Source organism: Triturus cristatus, chromosome 8, assembly GCF_964204655.1.
Source record: "Triturus cristatus chromosome 8, aTriCri1.1, whole genome shotgun sequence".
NCBI lineage: Eukaryota > Metazoa > Chordata > Amphibia > Caudata > Salamandridae > Triturus > Triturus cristatus.
Window position 1 is genome coordinate 436,572,493 of NC_140591.1, and position 21,921 is coordinate 436,594,413.

The following is a 21,921-nucleotide window of genomic DNA, read 5'->3' on the forward strand; positions in this document are numbered from 1 at the left end:
ATTCTTTTAAAATCGTACCATTTCTGCAAACGTCATTACTTACCTGTTTCTGATAAAGACCCCAGTGCTGAGTCTAGGTACCCAGACCTGGATTACAAAAGTAACGATAAAGTACTCTACCTGCAACTTGAATTTCTTGCCATAGAGATCCATTGAATGTTTTCTTTGAAATATTTTCTAAGTGTCAACTTTTGAAATAGCTAAATATTATTTAAAAATCAGTACAGTAATTAAGTCGACTTTCACCACTTGATTCTGAATATTGTCCCAGGGCTGGATCTAGGAACCAGACCTGGAATTCCAAAAGTAATCTGAAAAGTAATTTATTACAAATAACCTGAATTTACCATTGAGCTCAATGCATTGTCATGTTTAGGAAATAGGATTGTTTATTGCAACCAACTGTGACTATTTACAAAAATCCATTGCTTATTGCAAAAGTATTTATATTCAACCTCTCATTCTGAGAAAGTATATTTTTATTTCCTTTGTGGTTCTAAAAATAAAACAAGCATATATTTTATATATATAAACCATTGGCCTAGAGTTCAGTTATTGAGTGTGTGAGACCATTTGCTGATTGAGTGTGTACAACAAATGCTTTACACTGTCCTCTGGTACTGCCTTACTGCTCGACTTACTGCTCGACTAAGCTACCACTTTAGAGAGTAAGGTCATACTTAACTTTAACCTCTATCAGCCCCTGGGGGACTGTGGACTCTGTACACCCTGTACCTATTAGGGAACAGTATATACAGAGCCACTTTCTCACAACAGCTGTGTACCAAACGTGTTGTTTTCCAAAAACAAAACGGGGGAGTTTGTTTTGGAAAAATAAATATAAAAAGAACCCCACAACTAAGGAGTTTTTTCCTTGGGTGTGGAGGCCATCATAATTTTTCTGTTTGTCACTGGCAGGTAAATAGGAGAAGAGTGGAATGCCCTCACATCGAGGTCAGCACTCCATTAGGCCTTTATGCTTTCCGTCCACAGAGCCAATGGGGGGCAACACGGATGGAAAGTTTATGGTCCACTGGGCTCCAAGTAGGGCGAGCAGGCAGGGTACTCCTCATGTTTGTGACAGAGTACCTTGTCTGCTGAACTTTAAATCACGTCCTTATTTTTCACAGTTATAATGTACAGGCTATTAAAAATATCAAGAAAAAGTTTGTTAACTGTAAAACCAGCTCTCCAAAAAGTTAAGTAAGTAATTTTATTGCATAAAGTTAATTAAAACCATTACAAATTGTGATAAAAAAAGCACTGATTTGTCAAAAACAATGAGTAATTAAAAACATCTACAGCTCTACATGTCAAGAACAGATGCTTACTGGGTAAGTAACATTCTCCGTTCGAGGCATGTGAGCTGTACGTCATATGCTTTGCATAGACTATATAGCAGTATACTCCCAAAGCGGTGGCTAACCTGTAGTGGTTGTAGTTGTTTGAAACAGTATTTTAAGTACTGATTGGGCTACATTTGCTTGGTGTCTGGCAAACACATCTACACAATAGTGTTTTGTGAATGTGTGTGGTGTAGACCAGGTTACTGCCTTACAGATTTCGGCTAGGGGAATATTCCCTAAGAAAGCCATAGTAGCCCCTATTTTACGAGTGGAATGTGCTCTAGGGATATGTTTGAAGTTCTTTTTGCTTTGGCATAACATGTTTGGATCCATTTTACAATCCATCGTGCGATACCTGACTCAAATATGGGATTGCCTTTGTGTGGTGCAGAAAAATCAACAAATAGTTGCTTTGTTTTTCGAAATTCTTTGGTTCTTTCTACATAATACAGTACAGCTTGTCTAACATAAAGTGTGTGTAGAGCTCGCCCTGCTACAGAATCAGGCTGAGTAAAGAACACAGGTAACAACTGATTGATTTGAAAGGCAGAAACTACTGTAGGGATACATTTAGGATTGGTTCGAAGACCCACCCTATCTTTGTGAAATTGAAAGAAAGGCTCTTGTATAGTTTGTGCCTGAAGATAACCAACTCTCCTTAGTGAGGTTATTGCTTTGAGGAAAGCCACCTTGCATGTGAGGAATTGTAAATGACATTTGAGCATTGCTTCAAAAGGTGGACCCATTAGCCTTGTAAGGACTATGTTTAGGTTTCACTCTGGTGCAGGGGGAACTCTTGGTGGTATCACCCTTTTTAATCCTTCCATGAAGGCTTTGATCACTGGTACTCTGAAGAGAGATAAGTGGTTTTTCTTTTTTTGCAAGTACGCAGCTACCACTGTTAGGTGTAAACGGATGGATGTGTAAGCCAATTTAAATTGCTGTAACAGGTAACAAATTATGTTTTAAATAGAGGCATCAAGTGGATTGATGTTATTACAATAGATAACAAACCGTTTCCACTTTGCTGCATAACATGCTCTAGTAGTAGGTTTTCTAGCCTCTCTGAGAATATTCATTCAGTCTGGTGACAATTGTAAATAACCAAAATCTAGGACTTCTGGGGCCAAATCGCTAGGTTGAGTTCTCTGGGATTTGAATGTCTGATTTCTCCATGGCTCTGAGTGAGGAGACTGGGTTTGAGATGTAGCTTTTGATGTGGCACCACTGACAGTTCCAAAAGGGTGGTGTACCAAGGTTCACAAGCCCATGTGGGTGCTACTAATATCAATGTGAGGAATGTTTGTTTGTGCTTCTGAACTAGTAATGGAATTACTGGGAGAGGCAGAAAAGTGTAGGCAAATATTTCTGACCAATTCATCTATAGAGCATTGCCCTTGGATAGACTGTGTGGGAACCTGGATGCGAAGTTTGGGCATTTTGCGTTGTGGACTGTAGCAAACAGATCTATCTGTGGAAATCCCCATTGTTGAAAGTAGGGAAGAAGAACTTGGGGATGAAGTTCCCACTCGTGAACTTTCTGTCTGTGTCTGCTGAGCAGGTCGGCAATTTGATTGTCCACCCCTGGAAGGTGTTCTGCGAGGAGATAAATTCTGTGATGAATTGCCCAATTCCAAATGCTTTGTGCCAGATGGGACAGCTAGAGAGAGTGAGTCCCTCCCTGTTTATGCAGACAACACATCGCTGTCATGTTGTCTGTGCGGACTAAGACAGTTTTGCGAAGAAAGTGAGTGTGGAAAGCTTTGAGTGCTAGAAACACCGCTAGAAGTTCCAGGTAGTTGATGTGGAGACGTTTGTGATTGTCTGACCACATCCCTTGTACTGTGTGATGTTGGAGAGGAGCTCCCCAACGGGTCAAAGATGCGTCTGCTGTCAGTACAGTCTGTGGAATCGAGTTTATGGAGGGCTGCCCTTTTGATTAGTTTTGAAGGTTCGACCACTGCAGAGAGCGGTCGGTGCGGCTTTCTAATAACACTAGAACGGTTATGTGACCCTGTGACTGATTTCACTGAGTGCTAGACATTCCTGCAGAGGACTCATGTGAAGCCTTGCGTGAGGTACGATTGCAAGGCAGGATGCCATCATCCCCAGCAGCTGCATGAAAACTCTGGCTGGTAATGTTTGATTGGGTTGAAATTGTAGTATTGTGGCCTGAATATTGTGAATCCTGGCTACATTGGGAGAGGCTAGAGCTTTGATAGTGTTGAGGGAAGCTCCTAGATAAGATTGCACTTGCGCAGGGCAAAGATGAGATTTTTGTGCATGGATTGTAAACCCAACTGATGAAGGTGGTGTACTGTTGCCTGAGTGTGTAGTATACAGTTCTCGTAAGTGCTCGCTTTGATAAGCCAGTCGTCTAGGTAAGGAAAGACATGAATACACTGTCTTCTGAGCTGAGCAGCTACTACTGCAGGACATATGGTGAACAGTAAGGGAGCTGTGGCGACACCAAATGGAAGTAGCTTGAACTGGTAATGTTTGCCTGCTATCACAAATCTGAGGTATTTGCGATGAGCTGGATGAATTGGAATGTGAAAGTAGGTGTCTCTTAGATTCGAAGTAGACAAAGTCGCCTTGCTGTAACCGAGGAAGTACCTGTTGCAGAGTCACCATGTGAAAGTGCTCAACAGTATGTATTTGTTTAACGCTCCGAGATCTAGAATAGGTCTCAATGAGCCGTCCTTTTTGGGAATTAGAAAGTAAAGGGAATAAACCCCTCCCCCTTGATATTGAAGTGGGACTGGTTCTATAGCCCTTTTGAGTATTAGAGATTGCACTTCTTGTTGAAGCAAGTACTGGTGCTATGTTGACAATTTGTGATATTGAGGTGGAATGTTTGGACGGTTGTTGGTAAGCTCCAGGCAATAACTATGTTGGATAATTCCAATCACCCATTTGTCGGTCGTTATCGATTCCCATATGGGGAGAAAGTGTTGAAGTCTTCCCCCGACAGGTGTGGAATAGTCGGAGGGAAGTGTGGGGAAGTCACTGCTTATTTGGGGAAGGGGAATTGTGGGGTGTGGTGTTTTTACCTCTGCCACTTGGACTGTTTCCCCTGTAGCCTCCTCTGAAAAAACCTTTTGTAAAGGATGAGTGAGACGTGTTTTTGAAAGATGAAGTGTTTTGGTCTGTCCCTGTGGACTATAACCCTCCCCTTTAAAAAGAGCGCCGAAAGGAACCCCCGTTAGTGGGAGACTGAAGCGCTCCCATGGATTTTGCCACATCTGTATCTTTTTTCATCTTTTCCAGCGATTGATCAACTTCAGGGCCAAAAAGATGTTTTTTGTCGAAGGGTATGTTTAGAATAGATTGCTGTACTTCAGGTTTAAACCCTGAGATGCGTAGCCAGGCATGTCTCCGGAGTAGAATGCTTGTATTTATTCCTCTAGCTGCAGTATCGGCTGCATCTAGAGCGCTTCTAATGGAGGTGTTGGAAATGAGTTTACCTTCCTGAACTAAGTCTTGTGCTTTGGCCTTATGTTCATCTGGGAGAAACTGTAGAAGTTGTTATATTTCGTCCCAGTGGGCTCTATCGTATCCTGCAAGGAGACCTTGGGTGTTCGCAATACGCCAATGATTAGCTACACGTTTTGCCAGAAGCATCAATTAGTTTCAACTCCCTATGTTGGGGAGGAGCATACCCAGATGCTTGAGAATTGGCTCGCTTTCGAGCATTGGATATCACCACAGAGTCCAGTGGCAACTGACTCTTAATAAAAATAGGGTCTGTTAGGGAAGGTTTGCATTTTGTATCCACTCTAGGAGTGAGGATCCTAGCATGTACAGTGTCTTTAAAGAGGTTGTCTGTGTACCTTAACATACCTTTAAGCATAGGTAGTGTCTGATTGGATTTATGTGTTGCTATAGTTTCAAAGAGGAAATCCTCCACCAAGGACTCTTTATGGATCTCTACCCCATGGTAGTATGCAGCTCTAGCAATGAGCTCCTGATATGATAGATTGTCGTGCGGTGGAGATGGTCTGGCAGGGTAAAGATCTGGTCTGGCAGGGTAAAGATCTGGGTCTGTATCTTGTGGAGGATCAATGGTATAATCCGTCCAAGGATCTATTGGTATTGTGTGTCATCACCATCAGTGTTATCTGGATCAGGGTGAGGTAGAGGAGATTGCCTAGGAGTAATGTGTAATGGACCAAATTGTGGCGGAGAGGGAGGAGGTAGTGTGTGGAAAGGACTAGTCCCCACATTTTTCTTCAATGGAATTTTAGAGCGGTCGTCATTTGGAAGCTTGTGTTCGGATGGTGGTTTAGCGTGACTATTATCCAGTATCTGGATTGATAGTTTTTTTTCTGTTTCGCATCTGATTTGGGTGGTACAATGTCCATGCTTGGATTCAATTGCGATACTGGCAGGTGTGTAATTTTCGGCACCAAAGCTTTCAGTACCGAGCTGGAATGTCCTTACGATGCCGAAGATTTCGGCTCCGAGGAATGTTTCCTAGGTTTCGGTGTCAAAGGTTTCGGCTCCGAGACCATTTTATGTTTAGAACCCGAAGGTTTCGGCTCGCAAGTGGGATTTGGCAGACTCGGTCCTGAGCCGGAAGGCTTGTCAGAGTGTTTTGGTGCCAAGCCGGAGGGCGGAGCGCTAGAAGTAGATAAGAGATGGAGGTCTTCTGTTCTCACATCCCCTTGTCCCTGCGGCACATCATCGACTTCGAGGACAATCTACAACTTTGCCTCGGAGTAAGATGCCGCTGAAGCGTGTTCTTCTTCAGCGGCTCAGACTTCCTCTTGTTTTGAGTCTTCGTTGAAGAGATCCTGTGTGTCGTCCAACTGCTGCATCTCTCGACGTCGAGCCCGACGATCACAGAGTTTTCTTCGATCTGAAGGATCGACACGCGTCACAGTCCTGTTCTTTGTGCTCGGGGGACAAGCACAAGTTACACACCTGATGTAGGTTAGTACACGGACACTTCACGTGGCACAGGGAGCAGAATTTGAACAATGTCCGTTCCATCGACCAGGTGCCGGACTGACGCGGATAGGCTGAAAGGCCGACAGCGAAAGCCATAATCGAAATTTGAGATTTGTTGATGTCGAGTCGCACCGGGGAGAAAAGGGAAAGCGTCCGAAACAATACCATTGAGGGTAGAGTGGATTGTGCACCGAGGGGACCCGAGGACCGATTCTGAAACGAAGCGCAGCAATACACGTCCGAACTCGATGGCGGGAAAGCATGGAGTCGATGCCTATATGCACTATTACCGAAAGGAGGAGTCACCTTACCTCGTGACTGGAAAGAGTTCTTCCAAGAAAAACAACTTGCAAACATCCGGGCCCAACACTAGATGACACGAGTATGCAAAGCATGTGATCTAAAACTCACATGCCTCGAACACTAAATTTTCGGTATCTTATGTAGCACTTGTTACAGCCAAATCTCTGGATGTACTTTCATGGCAACCAAAGGTTGTTTATGTTCTAGTCATCAGCTATGTAACGGTAATAACAGACTGTCCTCGGTGGATCAAGTAAGTGTAGTCTCTTCACCACTAGATGACTGATGCTGCAGGCAGAAGGTTGTTAACTGAACATACTTGTGAATAGACTTTAAGTGAAATTCTATCACTATCTTACAAAGAGAGGACACCTTCACTCGCAAAACATGAAAAGGTCAGAACCGGTGAACAATCTTGTCACCCTGATTGCATCTAGGTATTGTTACGTTACTGAGGGCTTTTATAGTGCACTGCATACCATGCTAAAGAGTTGAAATCAAATTAGTTAAGTGGTCACCCCAAACTAGTATTCTTCAATTGTTACTTTTAGTATGGTATATGTTCAGTTGTATGCAGTAAAGAACAGTTCAGTTTTCATACATTTATTGAACTGCAAGTAGTTAGGCTTGCTCTTAGATGAGGGTTTTCAACACCGCTTAGTCTGAGTCACTGGAGCCCAAAGGTTCTACTTCCATGTTTAAGCTGACTCAAGGTACCCAGGGTGATCCAATGTACTGAAAACAGTTTTCTGTTGGACATGTGGGGGGGGGGGGGGGGGGGGGGTGAATTAGATCTAGGACATTCACCAGTGTGGGAGGTAGCAGGCGTAGCCCACATGGCCTGCTGCCAGCATTTGTGTGCAGCCTCTCCCCCTCATGCACTCAGTGTGCGCCCTGTGCCTGCTTGACCTCAGACAGGCAACAGTGCAATAGTGGTGTGGAGGCCAAGATCATCCGTTTTTTTGGCATCTTTGAGTCCCGGCGGACATGGGATTGAGCCTGAGCCACAGCAACAGCCTAAAAACGGTTCAAGTGACAGGGAAAATGGATCCGCGGGCGCGGGAGGAAACCTGCTGCTCTTAGCTTGAGGAGTCAAGGCAGAGGGCTGCTTCCAAGGGATTTAGTGCGATTTGGCTCCCGCACGATAACAGTTTCTAATATGAGGCAACTTAATTCTAAATCTGCAGCCACAGCCCATAATACACCAATATCCCAGAAACTGAAGCGACGAGCTGCACAGGGTCGTTCAGCTACAAAAGCGAGAAGAAAAGCAGGGCAGAAGGACACCGCTGTAAATGTACAGACGGAGGAACGCCCATCCCCTAGCCACGGGGGCATTCAAGACCAGTTTGATTAGGCCAAGGTTAATGTATTTATCATATCCCCTGCTGCGAGTCCTGTGCTAGAAACCCAGTTTAATTCGGACCCGACGGAAGGACATAACGAAGAGTTTTGAGGAAAATGTCAAAAAAACAGTGATGGCGATTTAGGCCCCACCTAGTTTCTAGTCCAAGCATAGCAGCGAAGATGAAAGACTTCCCTGTGGTCCACAAGCTGGTAACCAGTCAGCTCAACAGAGAGAAGAAATTCAACCAGCAACATAGGAAAGGGGAACAAATCAACACAATTAATGTCGGCCAGCAAGATACAAGTGTGATAATAGAGGAAGCCCACAAGTGGGAGAGTCTGCCAACCAAATGCCAGCCTGCTCAAGGGAAGTGGCAGCTCAGGCTGAAACTACAAGTCTGGGAGATAGCTCCTTGGGTAGTGAGGACCAAGGAGGGTCTCCTCTGGTAGGGTCTGCCAAATGCAGTAAAGAAAGTAATGAATTGGCCTCTTCATTACAGTTAGAGACATTAAAACTTTGTTTGAAACAATTCTGACAGATATCCGTGAACTAAAGCAACAGCAGGCAAAGGAGAGTGAAATGTTAAAAGAGAGACTGTCGAAGATTGAGCAGAGCCTTACATAAATGCTATAGAGGTTGTAAGAAGCTGAACAAAGAATCGCCGACTTGGAGGACAGACCGCTTTCTATTAACAAGGATGTCTCGACCGAGCAAAAGGTGGTTCACTACATAAAAAATAAGCTTGAAGACATGGAGAATCATGCAAAGCACTCAAATCTCTACTTCACTGGCATCTCAGAGGAGAGTGAGTCTCAAGAGGCTGTGAATAATGTATCCTAACTGATTGATTCTCTGATTACAAAGTATATTCTACCGGATTCTCAAGCTGATTTAACGATCATGAGGACACACGGGGTCCTGCACATCGGCCAACAGACATGAAATATCCATGTAAATGTTGGTCAACGACTCAGGATAAAAGAACACATTTTGAATGCAGCAATTAAAAAAATTGTTTCTGCTGGCGGACAACATGCAGAGGGTGTTTTCAGACCCATCAATAACTGCCGCATGACATTTATGAAACTTTTCAAGGACTGGTTCAGGAATTTAAACCGTTGGTGGCGCAAGCCTCATTAGTTCAGCAATCTAAACTGAAGGTCCTTGTTACTGGTCAATTTCATGTGTTTATGGCAGTTGAGGAGGCTCAGGTTCTTTTTTCCAAGATGTCGAAAGCACAAGTTACACTTGTGTAACGATATATCTGTAAGAGACATTAGGTAGTGATAGATTCCTTACCTTAGAATATCCCCAGGCGTCAGACTGGATCTGGAAAGTTTTCTGTAGCAGTACCCCTGCGCGTCAGTAGGTGGCGTTGTGCGGCTCCGCGTCCGTCACTGGCGTCGTAAGTGCTGAGATGAAGTCACGGAGACTACTTAGGCACCACCCATGCGCGCAGACGTCAGTTCTGTACACGACTTTCCGCGCCAGGAAGGCAGAGCCATGCAAGAAACTGAACACTGGTGTCAAGAAACTAGGGCCCCGAAAGGGATGACCTTAACCCTAGAATCAGTTCGCACAACGGGGATATTCTAAGGTAAGGAATCTCTCACTAACTAATGTCTCTTTCAGATATATCTTTACACAAGTAGTAACTTGTGCATCTGAAAGACACTCGTTAGTAATAGATTCCTTACATTAGAATAGATACCCCAGCAATACCAACCCCGGTGGTGGGTCTGCGAATAGATTGCACCAGAAAGTCACGGAGAACAGAAGGGCCAAAGAAGCCGTCTCTTCGGACCTGACTGTCAAGGCAGTAATGCTTGGTAAACGTGTGCAGCGAGGCACACGCAGCTGTCTGACAAATGTCCTGCAAGGGGACGCCACGTCCCAAGGCAGTCGTGGCTGCAGTTGCACTGGTAAAATGGGTGCGCAGCCCCACAGGAGGCTCCCTCTTAGCCAAGGAGTAACATGCTTTGATGCCCAGAACGACCCACCAAGAGATGGTCCGTTTGTGCACAGCCCGACCTTTTTTGGCGCCCACGTAGCAAACAAAAAGCTGGTCATCCACCCGGAACTGCTGTATACGCTTTAGATGGAATGCAAGTGCACGTTTTGGGTCCAGACGGTGGAGCCTCTCTTCCTCCCTTGAAGGATGCGGAAGAAAGGTAGGCAAAGTGACGATCTGCCCGATGTGGAAGGGCGTGACCACCTTTGGCAAAAAAGAAGGATGGGTCCTCAACACCACCTTGTCCGGATGAACAGAAAAGAAAGGAGGTGTGGAAGAAAGAGCCTGGAGCTCACTCACTCTTCTGGCAGAGGTGATAGCGACCAGGAAAGCCGTCTTAAGAGCAAGAAGACGCAAAGGACAGGTATGAAGGGGTTCGAAAGGAGCGCACATCAGATAGGTCAAAACGAGATTCAAGTCCAATTGAGGCATGATGAACGGCACGGGAGGAAACGTGTGCGTAATGCCTTTAAGAAAACGGTTAACAACCGGGGACTCAAAAAGAAGGCTGATCTGGAAGCCGCAAAAAGGCAGAGATGGCCGAAAGATAACGTTTGATAGTGCCCAGAGCAGAGCCCTGCTGGGCCAAAGAAAGAAGGAACAGAAGAAACTTCAGAAAGAGGGGCAGAAAGGGGATCCACAGCCTTTGCTGTGCACCATGCCACAAACTGGTTCCACCTGCAGGCGTATACCGCTTTAGTGGATGGACACCTGGCTGTCAGAATGAAATCACAGACTTTGGGAGGAAGATCGAAGGCTGTCAACTGTCGCCGCTCAATCTCCACGCATGAAGTTGGAGGCTGGACAGGTTCGGGTGGAGGACCGTCCCCTGCTGCTGCGACAGAAGATCCTTCCGAAGAGGCAGACGGATCGGGGGATCGGTCGCCATGCTGGGTAACTCGGGATACCTGTATCTTCGTGCCCAATCCGAATCCACAAAGGATGACTTGGGCCCGGTCGCGCCGGATCTTCTTCAGCACTCTGGGCAGAAGTGGTATAGGCGCAAAGGTGTACAATAGACCGCAACTCCACTCGCGACAAAAAGCGTCGTCGAGCGAGTGCCGCCTTGGAAATTCCAACACGCAGAACTGATGACATTGCGCATTCTCTTCGGTGGCAAATAGATCTAACCAAGGCTCTCCTCACTGCAGAAAGAGACCTTGCACCACGTCCGAGTTCGGACGCCATTCGTGATCCCATCAAGCACCGGCGGCTGAGTGCGTCCGCCCTGGCGTTCAGAGAACCTGCCAGGTGTTGAACCACCTAGGTGATTCCGTGATGTTCCAGCCATGTCCAGAGGCACAGAGCCTCCTGACATAGGGTCCAGGACCCCACCCCGCCCTGTTTGTTGCAATACCACATGGCGGTGGTGTAGTCCGTGAACACCTGCACCACACTTCCCTGGACAGAGAGAAGGTATGCCTTCAGTGCAAGTCGGATCGCCCGAAGCTCCAACATATTGATATGGAGCCGGGACTCTGATCTTCGCCTCTCCCAAGTGGCATCCCCATCCGAGGAGGGACGCATCAGTCACCACTGTGTGCTCCGGTTGGGGAAGGAAGAGGGATCTGCTATTGACCCAATCGCCATTCGTGAGCCACCACTGCAACTGCTGTGCAGTGCTCTCCGAGATCTGGACATGATCGGACAGGTTGCCCTGATGTTGCACCCACTGGAGCTTCAGGTCCCACTGCAGAGCCCGCATATGCCATCTGGCATGTGTCACCTGCAGGAGGCAGGCGGCCATCAGGCCCAGAAGCCGGAGGGTCAATCTTACTGAAACCTGGGACAGAGGCTGAAAGATTGGAATCATAGCCTGAATATCCCAGACTTGCTGCTCGGGAGGATAAACCTGAAACAGCGTCAAATCCAGAACCGCTCCAATGAAGGGGAGCCTCTGAGTGGGACTCAGGTGCGAATTCGGCACGTTGACAGAGAACCCCAGCAAATGCAGGAGGTCGGCCGTAGTCTGGAGGTGGTTGACGACTGCCTGGGGCGAGCCCGCCTTCAACATCCAGTCGTCGAGGTAGGGGAAGACTGACACCCCTGACCTGCGCAGATGAGCTGCGACCACCGCCATCACTTTCGTAAACACCCGAGGGGCGCTGGTAAGGCCGAAGAGAAGCACAGCAAACTGAAAATGCTCCGGGCCTACCGTGAAGCGGGATGCGGATGTGAAAATACGCGTCCTGCAAGTCCAACGCTACCATCCAGTCTCCAGGGTTGAGGGCAGCCAGGACCTGAGCCAGAGTCAGCATTTTGAACTTCTCCTTCCGGAGGAAGCGATTGACGTTCCGGAGGTCCAAGATGAGGCGCAGGCCCCCTTTGTCCTTCTTGGGGACCAGAAAGTAGTGGGAATAACAACCACTCCCTACTTCCGGCCCAGGAACGCACTCAATGGCCCCCTTGGCCAAGAGGGCCGTGACTTCCTGCTGGAGAAGTACCAAGTGATCCCCTGACATGCGGTGGCACCGAGGCGGCATGGTTGGAGGGGAGGACTGAAAGGAAAGGGAGTAACCCCTGCGGATGATCTGCAACACCCACTTGTCCGATGTGATATCGTGCCAGTGGGGAGGTGGTGGCAGAGCCTGACACCCACCGGCGTGGGGTGCTCCACAAAGCTTGGATTAGGAAGGTTTGGAGGTAGAAGCAGGGGGGCAGACTTGGACAGACCCCCACGCTGATTCCCAGGGCCGCCCCTGCGGAAACCAAGTCTGCGGCCGCGCTGAGGCTGGTTCTGCACAGGCTTGCTGAAGGAACGTGCCTGGGCGCCCCTTGCCTTGGCCACGAAAGGAACGAAAACCAGGAGTGGCTGGGCTCTTCGTGGAAAGACCCAAGGTCTTGGCCGCAGCTCGTGAGTCCTTAAAACGCTCCAGTGCACTGTCACCCTTATCGCCAAACAGACGAGTGCCATCAAAGGGCATATCTGTGAGCGAGCTCTGGACATCGGGCGAGAACCCAGTAGATCGCAACAAGGCGTGGCGACGCAGCGCCACAGTCGTCGAAATCGCCCTGCCCAATGAGTCAGAAGGGTCCTAACCACACCGAATGGCGAACTTAGCCGCATTCTTACCCTCAGCAACCGCCTGGGAAAGTACAGCCTGGACCTCCTCAGGACACCGAGGCAACACCTGAGCAACGGTATCCCACACCGCGGCCCAACAAGCAGGCGGTGTTCACCGACCGCAGCCCCAAGCTGAACGAAGAGAACAACCGCTTACCGAACTGTTCCAGCTTCTTAGAGTCTTTATCCGGCGGAGCCGTAGGAAAAGCACTCTGCAACGTCTAGGCCTGGATGACCAGACTCTCAGGCGTGGGATGAGTGGTCAAAAACGCAGAGCCACCAGGCACTGGGCAACGATGTCTGGCGACATTCTTATTTACAGGGGCCCCCGTGGCCAGTCGCGACCAAGTGCCCAACAGGACGTCGGTGAGGGCGTCATTGAAGGGAAGCAGTGGCTCCAACGAAGTAGTCGCCGTCTGGAGCACCTCGGTGAGGAGGTTAGTTTTGAGGGCCACCGTAGGAAGATCGAGGTTGAGGACCTGAGCAGCCCGACGGAGCACCATCGTGTAGGAAGCGCCCTCCTCCATCGTAGGTGGGGGAGAGGCAAACCCCGGGTCAGAAGAGACATCGAGTTCGTCGGCGTCCTCCAGATCGTCCACCCAGTCCTGCTTGGAGTCACATTGACGGGAAAGAGGGTCCTCGGACCGCTCCCAGCCATCCTCCACCTCCGTTGCCAAAGGAACCGGTCACGGCAGCAGAGCCGGAGAAGGGACATACGGCGTCGGAAACGTAGGTAGGGACAAAATGGTCCTGGAACTGGGGCAAGGGTGGAACGAACGGCACCCACTGCAGCACCGGAGCCAACGGCGTAGGATCCTGTGACGCCGAAGCTGGATCCGCCGGCGGTGCCAACAGGATCTGGACACGGGACCGCGGGGCCCGAAGGCACGCTGGCGGGAGCCCGAGGCCTAAGAAAGCGGGCCATGGTGGCAAGAAACTCTTGCACCTGTTCAGGAGTCGCCGACGGACCCGGGTAAGGCGGGTAGGCCGCGGGACTCCCAGGCTCCCAGGGAGCCGCAGGGGCAGAACCCCTGTCCCCCTCGTCTGCATCCGAGGACTGACGGGGGGACGTCGGAGAGCGAACACGCTTCTTCGAATTCTTTTTATGACGTAGCCTACCGGGATCTGAGGGCGAAGACTTGGAGCCCGAGGAGCGACGACTGCGGCCCCGCGAGTGGTCCCGGGAACAGTCCCTGGAGCGGCGTTGGGACGCGTGCCGAACCTCCAGCAGCTTCCGGCATCGCTCCCTCAAGGCCTTCGGGCCATGGCTCGACAGTCCCTGCAGGACCGGGAGTCATGGTCGGTCTCCAGGCAGTAGAGGCAAACATCATGGGGGTCCGCCACCAACATGTTGCAACGGCAGGCCCCACAAGACTTAAAGCCGGGCATTCCTATGTGCACCAGGAGAAAAAAGGGGAGACAAAAAGTCTCAACAGAGTAGTCAAAGTAGACTAAGGTACGTGCTCTATCTGGATCTGCGCTTGCTGGCGCGGAAAAAGAAAGAACTGACATCCGTGTGCATGGGTCGCGCCTAAGTAGTCTCCGTGACGTCATCTCGGCGCTTACGACGCCAGTGACGGACGCGAAGCCGCACAACTCCACCTACTGACGCACAGGGGTACTGCTACAGAAAACTTTCCGGATCCAGTCTGACGCCCGAGGGATATTCTAAGGTAAGGAATATATCACTAACGTCTCTCTTACAGATTCTTGAAATATTTCTGGAAAGTCGGAGTATGCTATAAGGGGGTAAGACTACCTGTGTACTGACTGACTGGTGCAGACCGGCCTGTTGCCACAAACAGGTTTCTGACCCCCTGCAGGTGAGAGCCTGCCTCCTCTGAGGGCAGAAAACAAAGCCTGCTCTGGCCCAGAGGTGTTGTCGCCTCCTCCAAGCAAGATGGGCAAGTAATCAGCATATCAAGGCAGGAGGCTTTAAAGGCCTCTGCCTCCTTGGATATGCGACCAAAGCTTCCCCAGACAAGGGAAATGCTACCCGGGCCCATTTGGCACCAGGGCAGAAAGGAAAATTAGCTAGTCAGACGGAGTTACCCCTTCTCGGGGTGGTACCACCCCAAAGGTGGGCTACCTGACGTGAACACAACTCTTAGAATTCCACTATCCTAGTTTTGGCGGAATTACGATCTCTTTGTCAGGGTTATGCCCACTTCCCACAGGAATAGGTTATATAGACTGTGCCGAGACCCTAAAGGTAAGTAGCCTTTTGGCTACTACCTGTCACGCCCCGTAATGCCCCTAAATTGAGTATTGAGGTGACAAACCCTGTTACCTGGAATAAGATTCGACGGATCACGAAGAGAGGACATAGAAGTGCTGCGAGAAAAGTGAGAACTAAAGACTGCTGTGGATATGTGGCACAAAACCCTGCTTGCTGGCACCAAGTGTCGACAATCGTGACCAGTGAGTCGTCCTGCTGCTGACTAGCTTCCAAGAACCCCGGTAGACTTCCAGCCCTTTGCAAATTGGCAGCAATCTTCCTTGAGGTAGAGGAGCTACTCCCCTGCAGTCCGTAGGCACCGACACGCAAAGTCTTGTCAACTGAGTTGCTGCTCCCCGGCCAGCCCGACGCAGCAGCCCTCCTCCTCCAGGACGAGAATACTGTGCTCCCAGAGGTCAGATTTGTCCCCCAACCAAGAGAGAGGAGACCAGGACCGAACGGAACCATACATTACCAATATCCGGGGTACCGGACCCCATCACAACAAACAGAGCATGCCAGAGTCCAGTCCGGACTCACACTGCACCGAGACTGAGCAATCATTGAGGGACATCAGCACCGCAGAGACCCACCTCCTGAGTGGCACAGCTGTCCTGATTTTGCATCCTCAACTGGTGAGACCAACCGCCGCATGGCCCTAGGACACCGAGTGCCCAGCCGACTTTTTTACTCTACAGCCGAGTGCCCCAGGCCGGGTACCGACGAACCGGCTGTGCCCCATTGTTCCCAAGCCTCTTATGACTCAAGTCTCCCATTGGGAGCTCCTGGACTTGTCCTCAAGTTCCACTCTGAAGTCTGTTTCTAGGTGGACCCCTTCTGTCCACGGGTACAGTATGCACATCTACCAACCGGACCAGCACCTCTGCACCCGGACGCTCCAGGCAGGTAACTAGTAACTGCTGGTGGTACTGTGGAACTTGGCGCCCTACGACCCTATGTCCCAAAGGAGACCCCAAGAAACCAATTGCAAATAATTGTACAACATATGCCTTTTCTCCCAAATTGAAGGATTGCTGCAAAAAGATACATTGAATTGAACTATTTACTTACCTGTAAAAAGTCATATTTTAAAAAGTAGTTGATAAATAAGTTCTTGGTATCAAAATTTACATAAAAATATGAGTTATTTTCCTAAATTGGTCTTGGATTTATTAGTGAGCGTGTATCACATTTATTGCCTCTGAGTACAATAAATGCTAAGCACTACCCTCTGATAAGCATAACTACTCACCCACACTACCACAAAAGAGAGCATTTGGGTTATGATTTGTGCCTCTGTAAACCAATAGGGGTTTGCCCGGACTGTTTACATAACGTACCTCATTTGGGTCCACCAAATAAAGAGCCAGCTCCCTACAACTATCACCACTTACTGCTCAAAGAGAAGGCCTACACCAGCTGTTTGGACATTCTTTGCCAAATGACATGCCTGGTGTTGTCAGCCAAACTCTAGAACATACTTGCCTTGGGGAAGAAAAGCAGTCAGTCTGGTCACCTGGACTCAAACAAAAAAGTGCAGACTTGTCTTCAAATTTCTGACTGCAAGCAGCTCAAATTCAGCCTCTTGATGCCCCTCACCCCCAACTATCAAACGTGTCAGACATGCGTCTAACATCAAATCCTCAGATACTGACAACACCAGAATCTCCCACACTGGAAAACCAACACCTCACTCTAACAATTTGTTGCTGTGAATACACCACACTAAATCACAGTGAGTGCCAAATGGACAGCTTAATAAAATCTATTTACCTTTAGGCTTTTCCAATGATTTCTGACAGGTTTCTTTAACTTTTGTGAAGAGATCAGGACCTGCCAGTCGTTTTGAAATACCAACTCTCAGCAAAACTGCACCTGGAGTAAATTTTAAGAGTGCAGCTCCTGGTTCTCTGGGTTCTTTTGGTTGTTTTGGCATGAGACTAGACCAGTCAACATCAATTACATCCAGAGGATCTGCAAAAAAAAAAAAGTTAAAGGAAAACTTGTGCTAAACATAGCATGGAGTCTTAAAACAACGTTCATAAAAGGAAGCGGTTAAAAAGTAAAAATAAGAATGGTACACCGACAAGAGTTACCCCATACCACAGACTAGCTATGCATGAGGGATTCTGAAACAGCCCACTTACCTTTTGAAAATGCGTAGCAATATGCAATCAATGGAAAGCGTTTAAGTACCATCTTATGCATGTTAAATTAGGCAAAAGTGCAATACCCGCTCAGATATTCCCACTCTGATTCACAAAATGAATATCTGAATATATTGCAATTGTAGAAAATCAGGAAAATGTGTGCATAAATCCGCAGACACAAGTCTGACGTGGGGGAAATGAGTTATCGCTTGAGACTCACAAGAGCGGACTGTGCAAATAAGGTGAGCTCCACCAAAGAGATGACTGTCTGTATTCAGAAACATTGGCAAACATTGTCCCACATTATTCACACTTCTGAACCTGGATCTAAATGAGGAAGATCAGTCATGTAGCAAGCAAACAACAGTTGCAGCAACAGCCCTATTTTTAAGTGATCCATGGCACAGAGATGTGAAACGTGAGGGCTGCAGATTGATAGTGCATCTCGCCCACTTTAGGCACAGAAAGTACTGATGATCGCATTGTCTGTGTACACGGAAGTAAGTGACCTAGAAGCCCAGACATACCAGCCAGTCATGAAACTGTAAAACATGGGCCACCGGAGCGAACCTGACATTTTTCAGGGACTAGTTGACAATACTCAAGTACTAGCTAGTGCACAACTCATTTCTGGGACGACAAAATAGGTGGTGTAGAATCCAAGCTGCATTCCTGCGGTAGGCACTAGTTTGATAACCTCTTTGACGACCAGAGACCGAGATTACTTCATAGTGTTCAGTTTGGCAAAGAGGACTTCTTGTAAAGTGAAAGCACCACTACTGACGGCATATTCACTCTGAGAGCATCTGTATAGTTTATGTGGCGAAAAGTCTTTAAAAAATTGGTCATTTGTGGTTTGAGGCGGTAACCCCTACAAATAAAACACAAAAAGAGTGGGCTAACAGACACAGGCCATGCACGCCAGACACCGCTTCATTTCCAGATCGCAGTCTAACCATATACACGCTGCCTGAGTTGTCAGACACTCTTCCCAGGGGGTATAGTAGAGTTGGAGGAAGAGTGTCTTCTCTAAAAGAAGATAGATAAGAGAATACAAATTCCTGTAGAAAAATAAATAGGTAGAATTTCACCATGGGCAACTCAGTAACAGCCTGCAAACGTCTAAGAGTTCCCAGTGATGAAAAAAATCTTCAGTGAGGGCCTTCTGAGGAAATAGATACAGTAACCAAATGTTTTAAGTAATCCCTGCCCTTTTTACTCTAACACGAAAAGCTTCAGTAGAGGCGGGATGGTAGGTCGTATTTGATGCTGCAGAAACATCTGAAAGATGTGCAGCACGGTCTCCTTGAAAACAGCAATATGCGGCAGAGTCTAGGATGGCCCGTTGAATTAAAGATAGGTTGGGACCAACTACGTTACCGGACTATAGTCAAAACACACTTGGTGGCATAATCTTTTGATTGACATCCTTGCCTCTTCTTTCCTGATTTTGAGTGGTGAAATGGAATCACACTTTGCCTCAAATGACTTATCAGAAGACTGAGCAAGAACAGGATTTCATGGCAGACAGACTCCTTGAACTGTATCAAGAATGGCCAATACTTGAGGCAGGAGCAAGATCTATTTTTAGACTGCAACCTCTTAGGTTTGGTGATGTAGAGTTACATCTCCTAGATCATCTTCGGATGCATAAGGGCACGTTTATCACATGACTGAGTTGTGACAGGAGCCTAATCATCATACTCCTACATCGAGCAGTGTCACAATCTGCTTCCTGGAGTCTAGGTACTGCATGAATTCGGTCATTTTCAGGGAAGACAGATTGGCACACTATCTGATGATATTTGGAAGTTGTCTGAAAACCGTCACAGTTGGAAAGGCAACTCTATACCCCCATCAAAGGGCATGGTAACAAAGGACCTGGCATCAGCATGCAGGGACAGCGCTTATATGCAGCCCTGTTCGGTGACTTACTGAGGTTGTACGAGGTCATCGCAGAGGCAGATGGAGTCATCTATTGGTGTGCATAAACATTGATGAGAAAATTCTCTGCATTCAGCCTGGGGATACTCTTATGGTGAGTCATCTGTGGTTATAAGTATCAATCAGAAGCATCTATGCAGCACTGGCAGGACCTTTGCCTAGGAAATGGCTCCCTTAACCCTTGCATATTCTGCAATGCTGGTGGAACAAGTAAGGAAAGGTGGCAATCTAAGGGATTTAGCAAAATCCCTGCTCTGTTTAAAGCTCTAAGGCTTTGTCAGCCATGCTGCCAGCTAGCCTCACACCATACAAGGCACCCAGTTCTTAAATTATAAATGTTTCAGAAAAGCCTGGGGTGCACATAACGACTTTTCCTAACACAACTACTGCACTGGTCAATGAATACAGCAAAGCACCCGCAGTGCCCATACTGAAAGACAGCTAATGCTTGGATATCTCCATGACACCTTGCAGCATTGAGGCTAATGAAGAGCACAGGTGTTACAGCAAATGGCAAGGACATCTCAATAGAACAAGCCAGGGTTCTTCCCATTGCTGAAATCAGCCCAGAGCCACCTTTCGGTGTGACATTCATGATCTGTTAAGCATCATCGTCTGAGGTCGCCCACCCCAGCATTTCTAGAGACCCAGGTGGTTCACAACCAGGGAAATGCCCCAGCTCCTGTTCCCTTAGTTCCAGATTCCGATTTTCACGAATTAACAGCAACTATCAGGTTACCATTCAGCAGCTTAATTTGAACGCGGGCCTCAGGGTTCCCTAGGCAGGACCTTGCTTCCTGACCAGCTTACCGATCCTCGTATTTTCAACACCAACTGGAGGACCTTCCTACACGTAAATTACTTCCACTCCCGTGTAAACCTACTCAGGCATGTAGATGTCCTTGTCCTGATGATGATCCCTCCGTTTTAAGTTGGGATCGAAACGTCGACAACACTCCCACCTTGACTCCAATTTGATGATGATTTATATGGAGCACAAGATGTTTCTCGCAATGTGACTGTTGTAAATATGTATCATTAAAAGTCACTTTGGAAGCGAATGCCTGAGGTCTGGAAATCTGGCGATTTCTATACACCGCCTCTTTTACCCACTAGATTGTATTTATATTGGTTCTTTCTGTATTTATTGTATGTTTAAATAAACAATTCTTTCATTTGGATGAATACCAACATCTCTAATTGTAGTTCTGCACCTATAACATTACGTTCCTTTGGCAGGGACCACTCTCTTGTAATATCCTGGCAATTCAGCCAGCACCAGAGGCATAGAGCTTCCCGACACAAGAACTAAGACACTACGCCGCCCAGCTTGTTGCAGTACCACATAGCGGTGGTTTCTGTGAGAACCTAAACGAGCCTCCCTATGATAGTTGGCAGGAAGGCCTTCAATGCCAAGCAAATCTCCTGCAACTCCAACCGATTGATGTGGAGTAAGGATTCCATCAGAGGCAGAGTCTTCGGATCTCCACCTCTCCTAAATGGCCTCCCCAATCCAGAAGTGATACATTCATCAACACCGTGAGCTCTAGGTAGGACAAGGAGCGGGGTCTGCTGCTAGCCCAATCGTTGCAGAGCAGCCACCACTGCAGGTCTTCTACAGTTTCCTCCGAAACCTGGACAGACTCCGATAGGTTCACATAGTGCTACACACACTGTGACTTCAGATCTTATTGCAGAGCCTCATGTGCCACCTAGCATTTTAGATTAAATATGACAAAGTGCCTCTATGACCATAAATTCAAAAAACTTCTTCCAAAAGAGGTAGAATCTCTTGTCTACTTTGCTGTTCAACTAATGAACTGAATTACTCACAACCACTCTGTTTTTAGAGGTCAACAAGCAAATCCAAATAGAATCAATTTGAAGGATAATCAATTCAAACATTTAATTGAAAAAGGATTTTTACTTCATCATTATTTCACTTTTCTTTGTTTTTTTATATATAGATGTCTCGATTGAAGTACATACATTTATACTTTACATATTCATACATTGAAAAAGTGCAATAAATATACATTGCGTAAATCAAATCACTTGTACATAAACAGTGTGTAAAAATCAACAGGTCCTACTACATTGTACTCCTATCGGGATATTGTCTACTTGTCCTCGATACTGAATCAAGCCGTGGCCCAAAGAAAGGGGATAAAGATCAGAGAACGCCTCTGTATGTCTGATCAATGTTTACACCACTCAAAGTCATAAGCACTGAATAGTCCCGCCCTTGCGCGGGGACACCGGAGCATATATAGTTATATATATTACGCTTCAAACAATCATTCCAACAGGAACGACGCAAACTCCTCTTGGTGGCAAAATTGAATTTATTTTGTTCTCTCAACTGCAAGTCATGACGCGTTTCAGCCGAAGCGTCGGCCTTGATCACATATGTTATATATATTAATGTATGTTTAATCAGGTCTAAAACCTTGTCCTGTGAAACATACATCAATATATACATATATGTTTATATACATATACATACATACACACACATATATATATATATTACCTACTGGCGGTCGCCAGTAGGTAGTTATAGTTAGGACCCTGTTTCCATAGG

At 47.3% G+C, this 21,921-nt stretch overlaps 1 protein-coding gene across 1 annotated transcript in view; it reads right to left on the bottom strand.

Moving 5' to 3' along the window:
• ZC3H13 (zinc finger CCCH-type containing 13) overlaps positions 1-21,921 on the bottom strand; it is a 362,285-nt gene that overhangs the window by 72,912 nt on the left and 267,452 nt on the right. The window contains 1 exon segment of the mRNA XM_085621836.1: positions 17,017-17,217. Within this exon segment, the coding sequence (XP_085477962.1) occupies positions 17,017-17,217 (201 nt within the window).